Source organism: Hipposideros armiger, unplaced genomic scaffold (genome assembly GCF_001890085.2).
Source record: "Hipposideros armiger isolate ML-2016 unplaced genomic scaffold, ASM189008v1 scaffold_160, whole genome shotgun sequence".
NCBI lineage: Eukaryota > Metazoa > Chordata > Mammalia > Chiroptera > Hipposideridae > Hipposideros > Hipposideros armiger.
Genome location: NW_017731510.1, coordinates 223,315 through 235,522, shown reverse-complemented (window position 1 = coordinate 235,522; position 12,208 = coordinate 223,315). Strand labels below are relative to the sequence as shown.

Genomic DNA, 12,208 nt, shown 5'->3' with positions numbered 1-12,208 from the left:
TTGAGCTTATTATTTTCTTCCCCTTTTGGATTTCATCCTTTTCCTTTTTTCTCTGTCATTTACCAGTCATCCATCTGCCAAAATTTTGTTGATACTCTCTTTGCTATGGTCTCTTATTACTTGTCCCATTTAAAAAACATTTTTGTAGGATTTCAGGAGTGAACTGAAATAAATATGTGTGACACACACACATTTATCTTATGTGTTTTCTAGACACTGTGTTTGTGAGATTCATCCTTGTGACGTCAGCCAAGTTTGAGGGACATAGCCATATCGCGAAGAGTATTATTTCTCATGCTAAGTAACTGTTGAGGATTTCTTTCTTCTCCTCTGTTTTCTTTTCCACTGCACGTAAATATAAGTTAATAGTTCTTGTGTATACCTGTTTAATATGAATGATTTGTTTCACGGAAATTGGGATTCATCTTAAAATTTTGTGTCATTTTTTTTTCTTTTTAGTGCTACCTAAATAATATATATTGCATTCAAAACAAGTACAGTGAAAGATAAAACTCCTATATTTATCTTGCTGGGGAAATGAACTTGATATATATTTAACATACTCCATTTGAAATCACTACTAAAAATAACTTTCTTTACTGAGTTAGGTAAAATAACCTTTCTGTTCAGAAGTTTTTTAGCAACCATATGGTCTTTCTCATTTTTTGGAATAGTTCCTGTTAGTAGAGAATGCTCATGGTGGACGGGGCTTAAGACCTGAGTAGGGGTTTTATGGGTGCTTAAATTATAATTATTGGTTAAATTGTTTTATAGAGAAGTAAATTCATTCACAATCATAAGTACGGTTTGTTGTGTATAGGCTTGGCTGTATTTATTACTCCAAATCCAAACAACAAAATTGTATCTTACTGGTCTTCTTATAAAAAGCTGAATATTTTATTTTTTTAATTTATATTCAGTTGTGGGGCCTCTTCCATTAGGCTAATATGTTATTACTGAAGATTGTTAATTTTTCTTTCAGCATTCCCCATGCTAGATCTGAATTCCCGTGTTTTTTACTTTAAGATACTTCTCTAGGCAGTCATAATGGTAAAATGTTTCATTTCTTCTGTATTCCCTTTGGCCCTTGTTAGTTCAGTTAAATGCAGTTGCCTGTGGTCTTTCCTGTAATCCTATTTTTTGGTGACTAGCATCTTACTTTTTTTGTCTCAACAACCTCACTCGAGGTTTCCCGAGTTACGGAATAGAAACTGGAATACTCCATAGCCTTTCCCAGTAAACCACTTGACTTGAATATTTTAACCATTTAAACAAAAAACAGAGGTGAAACATTTAATGTTGATATATTTCTTGATACATTTATAGTGTGTTTAATTAACGAGGCTGGGAACTCCTTAACTATCTGGCCCCCCAAAGGGGGTGTTTTACTGCTCAGTGGCATGTAAACAAACTACTGTGTTTTCGTGGAAGGACTGACCTTTTTCCTCTCTCACTTTCTCCCTCCCCTGCTCCTAATTTTCTTGAATCATTGAACCTTCTACTTAGGCTTTGTTTTTGTTATGGTTTATTTTGAAAGGTCGTCTTATGCAAGTTTTAAAAATATTTTAATAGTTAAAGTTCCATTTTAATAAAATAAAATTTTGTCTTTCAGAGTATCTTAAAGTGAGATCACATGACCCAGAGGAAGCTATTAGACATGATGTTATTGTGTCTATAGTTACAGCTGCTAAAAAGGATATTCTTCTGGTGAACGATCACTTGCTTAATTTTGTGAGAGAGAGAACATTAGATAAACGGGTAAGTAGGAGTAATAATTATTAGTAAGTTTTCATTTTGAATACTTGAAGTTCAATAGTATTTCTTTTGAAAATGTTGGGATTTAAATGTAATTAGCCCTTTGGGGAGGGCATTTTAATGTTTAAAATAATTTTTATGAAAAGGTATTACTTTTGGTAACATATTTAATTAGCTTTTCTTTATTAAGATTATTTGTTCTCATCCTAAAAACGAGATGGACTTCAGTGGTAGAGTACTCAGATGTTCAGCTTTACACTAGTATTAATAAGTGACTTTTGTAAAGGACCTCTGACACAGCTTCTCTCATATTATTGGCTCTCTTTTCTTTTTCTTTGATTTGGGTATCCTCTAGCAGCTGGTTGTATTATAATTTCTATGAAATAGGAAAAGAAAAGATGTCTTCAGCTTGGCAAAGCTAAACCCAACATGCTTCTAGCATATGTTCTGTGACCCCAACCTTCCTTCTTGAATGAGTGTCCACTAGCTCTACTCATTAACCAGTGGCTTCTGAAGAGAGGACCTGGCTTGTTACATTCATATCCCACATCGCCTGGGATGGATTAGGACGCAGTCAGGGTTTCAGTGGAAGTTCATTCGCCTCCCAGCCCCCACCCCCTTTGCCTTCATGGTGGGTTTATGGACTTACACTTAAGAGTCATTTTGGTGAAAGATGAAAATCTTTGATGTTTTTTTGGGTTAATTAGCAAAGAAAGTGGGGGCCTATTGGTAGCTGTAAATAACTTTGATTAGGTAAATACAGCATTTTAATAGTTGCTTATAAGGTTGATTATGCTATCTCCATCATTTTTATTCTCTCTGATAATGCTGCTTGTGGGTGCAAAATAGATGGGCAGGAATTGCATGGTTTTCCCTCTAAACCTATCGGTATTCAGAGCAACTTACTTTAGCTGATAAATTTAATCTTGTTTTTATTGACTATTCCTTGAGGTATTAAACAACGAAAAGGCCAAAAGGCATAAAGAAGGAAAAGGATAAGTGAATACCAAAAAATATTTGAATATATTTATAGTTGTGGCAGTATTAGAATACACTCTATCTTCAAATTTTCCTTAAAACAGCAGTTTGGGGAATTAGAGATAAGATAGGGAATTAGAGATAAAATTTTATGAGTGAGGCTTCTGAAGTCTTTTATTTCAGTATGTATGTATGTGTTGGATGGATAAGGTTATTTTTCTTTTTTTTTTTTTTCAATTGGGGAATTGGGAGAGGGGAACAGTGTTGGGGAATTGGGGAGGAGGACCAGCCAGGTTGTTGTTGTTCAATCTTAGTTGTGGAGGGCGCCAGTCACCATCTGGCTGCCCATCGGCAGCTCGTGGCCTCTAAGCTCAAGGTGCTGTGTTCAATCTTAGTTGCGGGTGGGTGTAGCCACCATCCCATGCGGGAGTCGAACCAGCAGCCTTGTTGTTAAGAGCGCCCACTCTGTCCACTGAGCCATCCAGTCAGCAGCTCAGCTCAAGGTGCCGAGTTCCATCTTTGTTGCTGGTGGGCATAGCCACCATCCCATGTGGGAGTCGAACTGGCAGCCTTGTTAAGAGCGCATGCTCTATCCACTGAGCCATCGGGAGGTGGCAGTTCAGCTTAAGTCTTAGTTGCAGGCGTGGGTAGCCCACCATCGAACAGGCAGTCTTGTTGTTAAGAGAACGTGCTCTCACCAGCTGAGCCACACTACCACCTCTTGGCAGTTCAGCAGCAGCTCTTCTCAGGCGCAGCGTCACTGGGCCATGTGGGAATCGAACTAGCGGCCCTGTTGCTCTTGCTCAGAATCGCACTCTTAAGCTAACTCTTAACCAGCTGAGCCACTCAGCCGGCCCTGGATAGGGCTATTCTTAACTTACTGTAATTAATTAAAAGAAAAACGAAGGGAAGAATATTGCTATGAATGACAGACTGCAAAGTAAAGAGAAATAAGGAAAAAGGAATAATCTGAGTAGATTTATGAAATTCTAAACATTACTAACATCCTACTGATTGTAGTGTATGTAAAATTAAAGAATGAACTCATTCCAAAATAAATAAGCCGTGTTAGATACACTATAGCAAGTGCATATTTATTTTAATAAATAGTTGAATATTTTCCTCTTATACTTGAACTGATTCCCAGATATACAGAATGAAACACTGATGTGTCTTTACGTTCAGCATTTGATAAAGCCAATATCATATATACCTTTAATATAAATATGCTTAATATACACCATAATTTGGAAAAAAATTATAAAGGATAAGTCACAATTTATACAGTTAACTCTGTCTTTGCCTTTTTAAAATTTTGTAGCATGCTTTCCCTTACCAATTCAAGTGACTTTATGTAGCTTGTGATTGACGTTTGTTTTTAGGGGTAGGTGATGTTTTAAGATATGAAAGCATTAAAATTCTTTATACGTGTTGATATATCTGTATTTTACGTAATCTATTAAAATGATAGTTGTGTTTTTTTATCTAGTCCTTATAAATTGATACCCAGTAACTTAGTTTTGATGAAAATATATTGTGTAAATTAAAAATAGAAAACTAGACTTCCTTGAATTAATATAATGGAAACATTTTTAAATTATACGAAAACATTTTTGTTTTTATTTTAAGTGGAGAGTGCGAAAAGAAGCCATGATGGGACTTGCCCAAATTTATAAGAAATATGCTTTACAATCAGCAGCTGGAAAAGATGCTGCAAAACAGATTTCATGGATCAAAGACAAACTGTTACATATATATTATCAAAATAGTATTGATGATCGGTAAGTTAAGGGCACTATATATAAAATATTTGGTGTTAAAAAAAAAAATATATATATATATATATATATTTGGTGTTTTGGTGTTTTATAGCTGTTGTTGATCTGTTGTTTTAGGCAAACTATTTATAACTTTAAACTCCTTCCTCAGTTTTAACTGCAAGTTAAAGGTAGGTAGTGACTAATTTTCTTCCCACCAAAGCAACAAATGAAGCAGTAATGTATGTATAACTTTAGGAATGGCTACAGCTTTTATGTTCATTTTCATATATTATTGAAAAGTAGAAATGTGTGGTATTATAATTTAAATTTTGTTTTATAGGTAATTGTGTTATAAGGATCACAATTATTTTTTTTCAAATAAAATTTTTTTCAAATAAGATTCAGATAAACCCTTTAGACATTTAAAATAAAAACAATTCCTACTCAGAGCAAAAAACAGTTTATAAGTTTGTATAAAAACACAACTGAATATAATCTTTGTATTTTTTTATTCCAGTGTAAGATTAGAGCTTTGTATGTATCCTAACCACTGAATAGTTAATAGACCTGTAAATCCTGCTTATAGTCTGAATTGGTTTGACAGATTGTTAGTGGGATCCAAATGATCTTGCCTATAACAGGTCAGAATGAGAAAATTAAGAACCAATAGGCCATCTTACAATTTTAAGAGGTAAGAAAACTGAGTATCTTAGGTTAACATTATCTAAGACAATAGTAGTTATCATTTTTATACAGTTGAAGTTTTTTTAGACTTTGAGTGTGCAGTATCAGTGCACAGAGATTTGCATTATGATTTGATAGCACTTTTTTATACTTTAAACCCAGACTCTTTTCATCATGATTACTATAAAAACTCAAAGAATCTTACACATTTCTGCATAATTTTAACTTACGCGAGTATAACAGATATTTAGAATTTGTCACTTTAAAGGACCTGGTATAGTTTTTTATAACCCTTTATTATTCAGATAAGGAAATTGAGTCCTTGATATATAACTTGCCAAAGGTCACACAGAAGTAGCTGTCTTAGCTGATTATAGGGCTATTTCCAGTACATCCAGCTAAATTCTTTTTTGGCCCCTGTTCTTATAGAAACAAATCTTTGATTGAAACTCCCATCTTCACTCAGAAAGCAGAAATTTCTTTTATATGTGTTCTTTATTTGTTTTGGAATTTTATATACAAATTGAATACATACATTTAAAACATCAATACAGTCCTTTCTCTGTGTTCCTTTGTAGATTGCTTGTTGAGAGGATCTTTGCTCAGTACATGGTTCCCCATAATTTGGAAACTACGGAACGGATGAAGTGCTTGTATTACTTGTATGCCACACTGGATTTAAATGCTGTGAAGTATGTTTCAAATGTCAAACTGTTCTTTCCATATTTTGTAGTATACTGGATTTTATGGGAAAAAAAACTATTTTTAAATGTTAGCAATTTATGTAATGTAAACATTGGTTAAATGGTCAGGCACAATAAAATACATGGCTGTTTTTTTCAAAAAGTACTGCTATCAACATGAGATTAACAAGGATTTTTGTAAGCAATTTAAAAATAGAGATAATTGGCATGGAACCTTCTAGGATTTGATTTTTCTCCAGATTTTCACATTGTTGTCTTAACAAATATCGATGTACCTTTTTTGGGGGAGCGGGGGGAGTCTTTTGTTTGTGTTTTCCTTAAGGCATTAAAAAGGTCCATATTGTGAAAATACTACCTTATTTCCACCTGATACTGATCTATTTGCATTATGGTATATGGTGGAGTATGTATTTTTGTGCTACCTAGTTCAGCATAATGTTATAGTTTGGCACGAGGGTAAGCACAGATATATTAATATTTTTATGATCATTTTTATTCAAAAAAATACTTCTGGGTTCTTTTGTGGGGAATTGGTACTTTGGACGTGGAAAAGACACTGCTAATTGGATCATACTAAAGGTTAGGAAGTCGAGGCCTAGAGATTGATTTGCTCTAGGTTTTAGAAAATGTAGATCCTTAGTAGTTCAGCAAATGCAGTTACAACTGTTGGAGACTAAATGTTCAAAAATTGGAAGTTTGAGAAGCTGTATATAATTTTCATTCCTGCTGCTGCTAATAGGACTTTGGCTTCACTTCCCCATGGAAATTATTGTATGTGCTATTTATATCTTTCATAGAAATGTTGAGGAAAAGGTTGTAGAGGGGAGAAATGTACATTTCTTGACACCCCATCAGGCACAGGAATATGTATAATCTATGACTGCTTTGGGGCTACAACAGCAGAACTGAGTACTTTCAACAGGGACTGTATGGCCCACAAAGCTTAAAATATTTACTGTCTCACCTTTTATAGGAAAAGCTGCCAAACCCGAATATAGTGATATTTTTCTTGTTTTACATATCATGAACTGAGTCCCACAGAGGTCAGTTACCATGCACAAAGCCATGAAGTAATAAGAGACAAAGCCAGGCTTTGAACTCAGTTCTGCCTGGTTCCAAAGCGCATTCTTTTTCCACTGCATGTGGTAAAATATGTTACTACTAAATTTATTTTAAAACGTAAAATTTTCATATGATAACATCTCTGGAATTGGAATGCATTCTTTGTGATGCAATTGATGGCCTCTTAGAGTTGATCGTATATGATATATATCCAATTTAAAATCACAGTCAATCTAGACTTCTCGATTCAGTTTAACTGTCATTCGGGAGTAAAAATGAAATACAGACACTTTTATGCAAAAAATGAGAGCTCACCACTCAAAGATCCTACTTGAAAAAATTACTAAAGAATAATAATATCTTTTGGTGAAAAAGGAAATTAACTATAGAAGGAGGGAATAGGATGCAAGAAGCAACAAAGTTTTCAAACACCTGCAGATCTAAGTAATCAATGCCTATAAAAACAATACTGATAATGAAGTTTTCTTTTCAAGGGCTGAGGGTGTGGATTAAAAAGTAGGTTAGCATATAGGCTGATACTTAGCCAGCACACACCACTGCAACAGTCTGTGAGCTTTCTTAAAAGTCTCTGGGATCGCCACCACCACCACCCCGCTCCGCTGCCCTTTTCCTGGGCAGAGCAGGAGGGCCTCCAGGACCTTGTTCTACTGACAGGTGTTCTGATTGGCTAGTACTATACCTTTATGAAAAGAATTTGAATACTAGGTGGATCCTGTCAGATAATAAACATGTAAAATGGCAGGTAAAGTGTTCCTCTGGCTCTTTTATTATGTAAGAGTGAGGACAGACATGTTGATTAGTAGACCATTAATGAGTGTGGGTATTAAAAATTGAGCCACCCATAAAAGAATAAAATTGGAATACAGAGTTTCCAAATCTACAGGAGCTAAAAAGAATTAATGAAAATTTTAATATGAGAAATGGAAAGGAAATTATAAATAGAAAACACAGCATATAAATAGCAGTTATAAAACTAAATGTTAGATATCATCACTTAAAAACAAGTATATTTGATTGAATTAAAAAGTAAAAATGCTAATCACAAGAGATACACTGAAAAATAATACCACAGAAAAAATGAAAGTAAATTCCAATCTGTGGACCAGTGTGTTCTAAAAAAATGGTTGGTGAGTAATGGACATTTATCTGTTTCAAGTTAAAGTACTTATATATATATTTCATTTTTAAAATGATGTTTTATTTTAACCAACTTTTTGGAGTTAACCGACCAACTCAAAGTCTAATACTTATCAAGATTTGTTACATAGTTAACTTTATATTTATCTGTGATTGTCTTCTCCAAAAGTCTTTACATTTATTATTATGAAATACTTAATTCACACAAAGAAATCACATAGGAGTTTCAAAGCATAGTAAGAAAATAAGAATATCTGTGAATCTAGAACCTGTTAACTCTTCTCCCTTATTCTACCTTCCAGAGGAAACTAGCACCCTTAATTTTGTTTCTCATTTTCTTTAAAAAAATAATTTTATCATATGTATACACATATATCTGTATGTGTGTATCCCTCAATAATATATTATTTACTTTTGCTTGTCTTGAACTTTATGAAAATGGAAATGAACTTTATGAAAGTGGATATAATCTTCTGTGATCCCCTTCCCCCCCCCCCCCCCCCCACCCGCTCTCTTGTGTTCCCAAGATTCATCCATAATATATAGCTTGTGGGTCATTCATTCATTTTAATGGTAGTATCGGATTATGTCAGTATGCCTCAAGTTTATTTTGTTATCTTGACATTGGAAGTTTGAGTCAATTGAAAGAATTTGTGTTGTTTCTATTTTTTTTACTAATACAAATAATGCTACTATGACCTTTTTTTCAATTTACTAAATATGCAAGGGCTTCTCTAAGTTTTGGTTATGAATGATTCTCAAATTTGGCTACATATTTGAATCACTTGAAGGAGTTTAAACAATACTGACACCTGAATCTCACCTTCAGAGAGCCTCGTTTAATTTGTCTAGAGTGTAGTCTGGGCATTGGTTTTTTTGGGGAAGCATTTGTGGAGGTTTTAATGGGCAACCAGTGTTTAGCATCACTGATACATAGTTAGGAGTGGAATTGCTGAGCATGTACATGTTCAGCATTACAAACTAATGTCAAAGTGTAAGCTGGTATCCAGTATGATTATACTAATTTATACTTCAGCCAGTGGTTTTTAAGTTTCTACAGCCTCCTAAACATTATCAGACACCTTATTTTTTGAGAAATTTTTAGGTATCAGGTTTTATGTCATCTTTTTTCATTTTCCTGAATACTAATAATATTGATCTTTTCATTAACATTTCCAATTTCCCCACAGTCCTCATCACTCAGTATTGGAACACCTGTCTTACTTCACTCATGTTACCATTCTAGCCCAGAAGTGATTTGAATTTGTGACCTCTCATTAGTTTGAAAGGGGCTTAACAATAGCTGCTTGGCAGGCAAGTGCCTGGTGGGAACTTGTTTGATAAGGATTCTTATTTGCTGAAAGAGGCATATATTTTATTCTTTAACCACGTTCTTTTGGGAAAGACAAAATACTTCATATATTTTAGACTTTTGATGTGTAGCAGCTTTTGAATAAGCCCCTAAGTTAACTTTTGGGTTGTTGGAGAAGTCATGACGCGTTTTTGCAACGAAAAACAGAAAAAATACATCATGACTTTTCCGACAACCCAATAGAAATGTTGATTACTGAAAAAGAATAGAGGGAGGCTTGAGTCCTCTCTGTTCATGATGTGTATCTCCACCTCCCCCAAGTTCCCAAAACAACTGCTAAGGATGAGAGTGAATAGCAGCATCCGGTGTCCTGGTTGTAACCTTCGTTGGGCAGGCTTTCACCTAGACAGTTTTGTACTACTGAATTTGATGGGCATTTGGCCAACTGGGAGCAGAAGGACACATTTCTGACTGCTACCTAATGATATCTCATTTTCTTGTAGTTGGTGCAAACATGGAGAAGCCCTAGTGAGGGAACTAGTTAGTTGTCTACTTAAAATGTCAGATAGCATGTGTGAGAGGATCCAGGCTCTAACCAGATTTTTACATTTATTTAATGACAGAACTGGAATTCAAGTTAATATTAAATAAATGGATATTTACCTATTGTAGTGATAGTGCTTCTACTGATATAACTTTTTTTCTTTAAGAAGGACTATTTAGAAAGGCAAAGACAGAATAATAAATTGTCTTTGCTGCTTAATATAATTTTATTAAAATTATTGAGAATATGCCCCCCCCCTCATTATGTTAGAATACAAATTTTTAGTCAGTGATGATCACTTTTTTATTTAAGCTATAGCAATAATAGTTTGTAATGAGCTTTAGAATTATGTGAGACTTCATCTTTAATCACTAAAATAAGTAAAATAACTTCCGCTTTATTTTAAGTGAAGGCAAGCTTCAGAATTCTGACCTTTCAGAAGTTGTAAGTAATGATAAGGTGTATGAGAAGACAGAGCGCGTTCACAAACTTTGGAACTCAGAATTATTTCACAGCGAGATTACTTGTTTCTTCGAAAATTAATATTTTAATTACATAACTTTTACTTAGCTGTTAGATTTTTACAGTCCTCTGAATATGGCCATTTTTCTTTTTAAAGTTTGCGTTCTTAAAGTATTCCAATTTAACTTTGTATGGAATTTTAGTAACTTGGAAACATTAAAGTATGGCTATTTTAAATTTAACTTCTAAGATGAAAAATGGCTCGAATACTGTTGCTTTGCCAGTACCATTTTGAAATGACTACTATAAAGGGTTGTAAGTATCCAAATTCAAATTAATTTATCTTCAAAAAATTCAAGGGCATTTTTACGACATACTGTGTGGAGAAAGAAAATAGCGATTTATAGTTGTCTTATCTATCAAAAGAAAAAGGGTGATTATATGTGCTTCTCTATTACTGTTTTATGGCAGTGGTTCATATGTGTGATAATGGAGGTTAATAGAAGTGTAGATAATTGAAAACCAAATAATGAAAAGTATTACTTGGCTTTGGAAAATTTTCTTTCTAAATTTTAAAGTGTGTGGTTCTGATATTCTGTAACTTAACATTTCATTAGTATTAACTGCTTTCTGTGGTTTACATATATTTCCTGAAGTACCTGTATAGCTTCTTTTAGATTTAAATTTCTGCCTGAGAACAAAAGTATGAAGAGGACATCAAAAATTTTCCTATATTAAAAGAATATTCATTTACATATATAAACATATAATATATAAGTATATAACATATATACTGTATGAAATGTTATATATAATATGATAAATATAATATGTATTATATAAAATTATACATATACTATTTGTTTTTGGAAAAAGTATCCCTATGCTCTTCTGTTTATGTCTTTGATTCCTTTTCATCCTGCCTAATACAAGACCTTACCCATCAAGTATTCCTTTATTTCCCAAGTTTATCATCTCTGCAGTTAATTTCTGTGCCCTAACCTACAAACATATTTTAGTTAATAATAGATCTTCCCTATTTTTGTACAAAAGAAGAAACTACCACCACTGATCCCTTTCTTTTGATACAATTATATCCTCAAATGTTGTTATCCGTTGCATTTCACTCAGCCCTCTTTCCCTCCATACATCATCAGTTGCTTAGTCCTGTGAATTTTACCTCATCTATGGCAACTCCTTTTGTAATTTGAACTTTTTTTTTTTAAGTAATATAATTAGAATATTCTGGAAGAAGTTCTGTTCTTTGTTATTATGTGTTTTGTGTTTTACAGAGCATTGAATGAAATGTGGAAATGTCAAAATCTGCTCCGACACCAAGTAAAGGATTTGCTTGACCTTATTAAGCAACCCAAAGTAAGTTAAATTAAAAGAACTTTTCCTTTAATGTTAAGTTCTATAAAACATCTACTTAGGTTCTTCTTTACCATTGTTGCTATATGTTAAACCACTATTTGTTTGGAGAACGGTTCTAACTCTAGAACTCAGGATCTCTAACTTAGAACACTGAAGTTTTTTAAAAGAAACTTATTGCATGGGAAAATTGAAATTTCCTGTATATCTGCAAAAGGTGATACCCAACAGAAAAGAGAATGTGCTTCTGTGTACTCAAAATTAAGGATTTTTTTTGTAGCTTAAAAAAAAAAAAAACTCAAAACTATAAGTCAGCATCATTGAAAGCGTAGACCATAGCATATACTTTTATCTTGCTGCACTGATATGCTCCCATCATCTTTGTATAGCTTTATTATTTTAGAAAGTTTTGATACCA

The 12,208-nt window shown here is 33.5% G+C and overlaps 1 protein-coding gene across 5 annotated transcripts in view; it reads left to right on the top strand.

Moving 5' to 3' along the window:
* PDS5B (PDS5 cohesin associated factor B) overlaps positions 1-12,208 on the top strand; it is a 164,771-nt gene that overhangs the window by 78,316 nt on the left and 74,247 nt on the right. For all 5 annotated transcript variants that reach the window (XM_019651446.1, XM_019651450.1, XM_019651448.1 and 2 more), the window contains exons 11-14: positions 1,613-1,758; positions 4,363-4,514; positions 5,756-5,869; positions 11,712-11,793. In XM_019651446.1, coding sequence (XP_019506991.1) covers positions 1,613-1,758; positions 4,363-4,514; positions 5,756-5,869; positions 11,712-11,793 — 494 coding nt within the window. The remainder of the gene's footprint in view (positions 1-1,612; positions 1,759-4,362; positions 4,515-5,755; positions 5,870-11,711; positions 11,794-12,208) is intronic.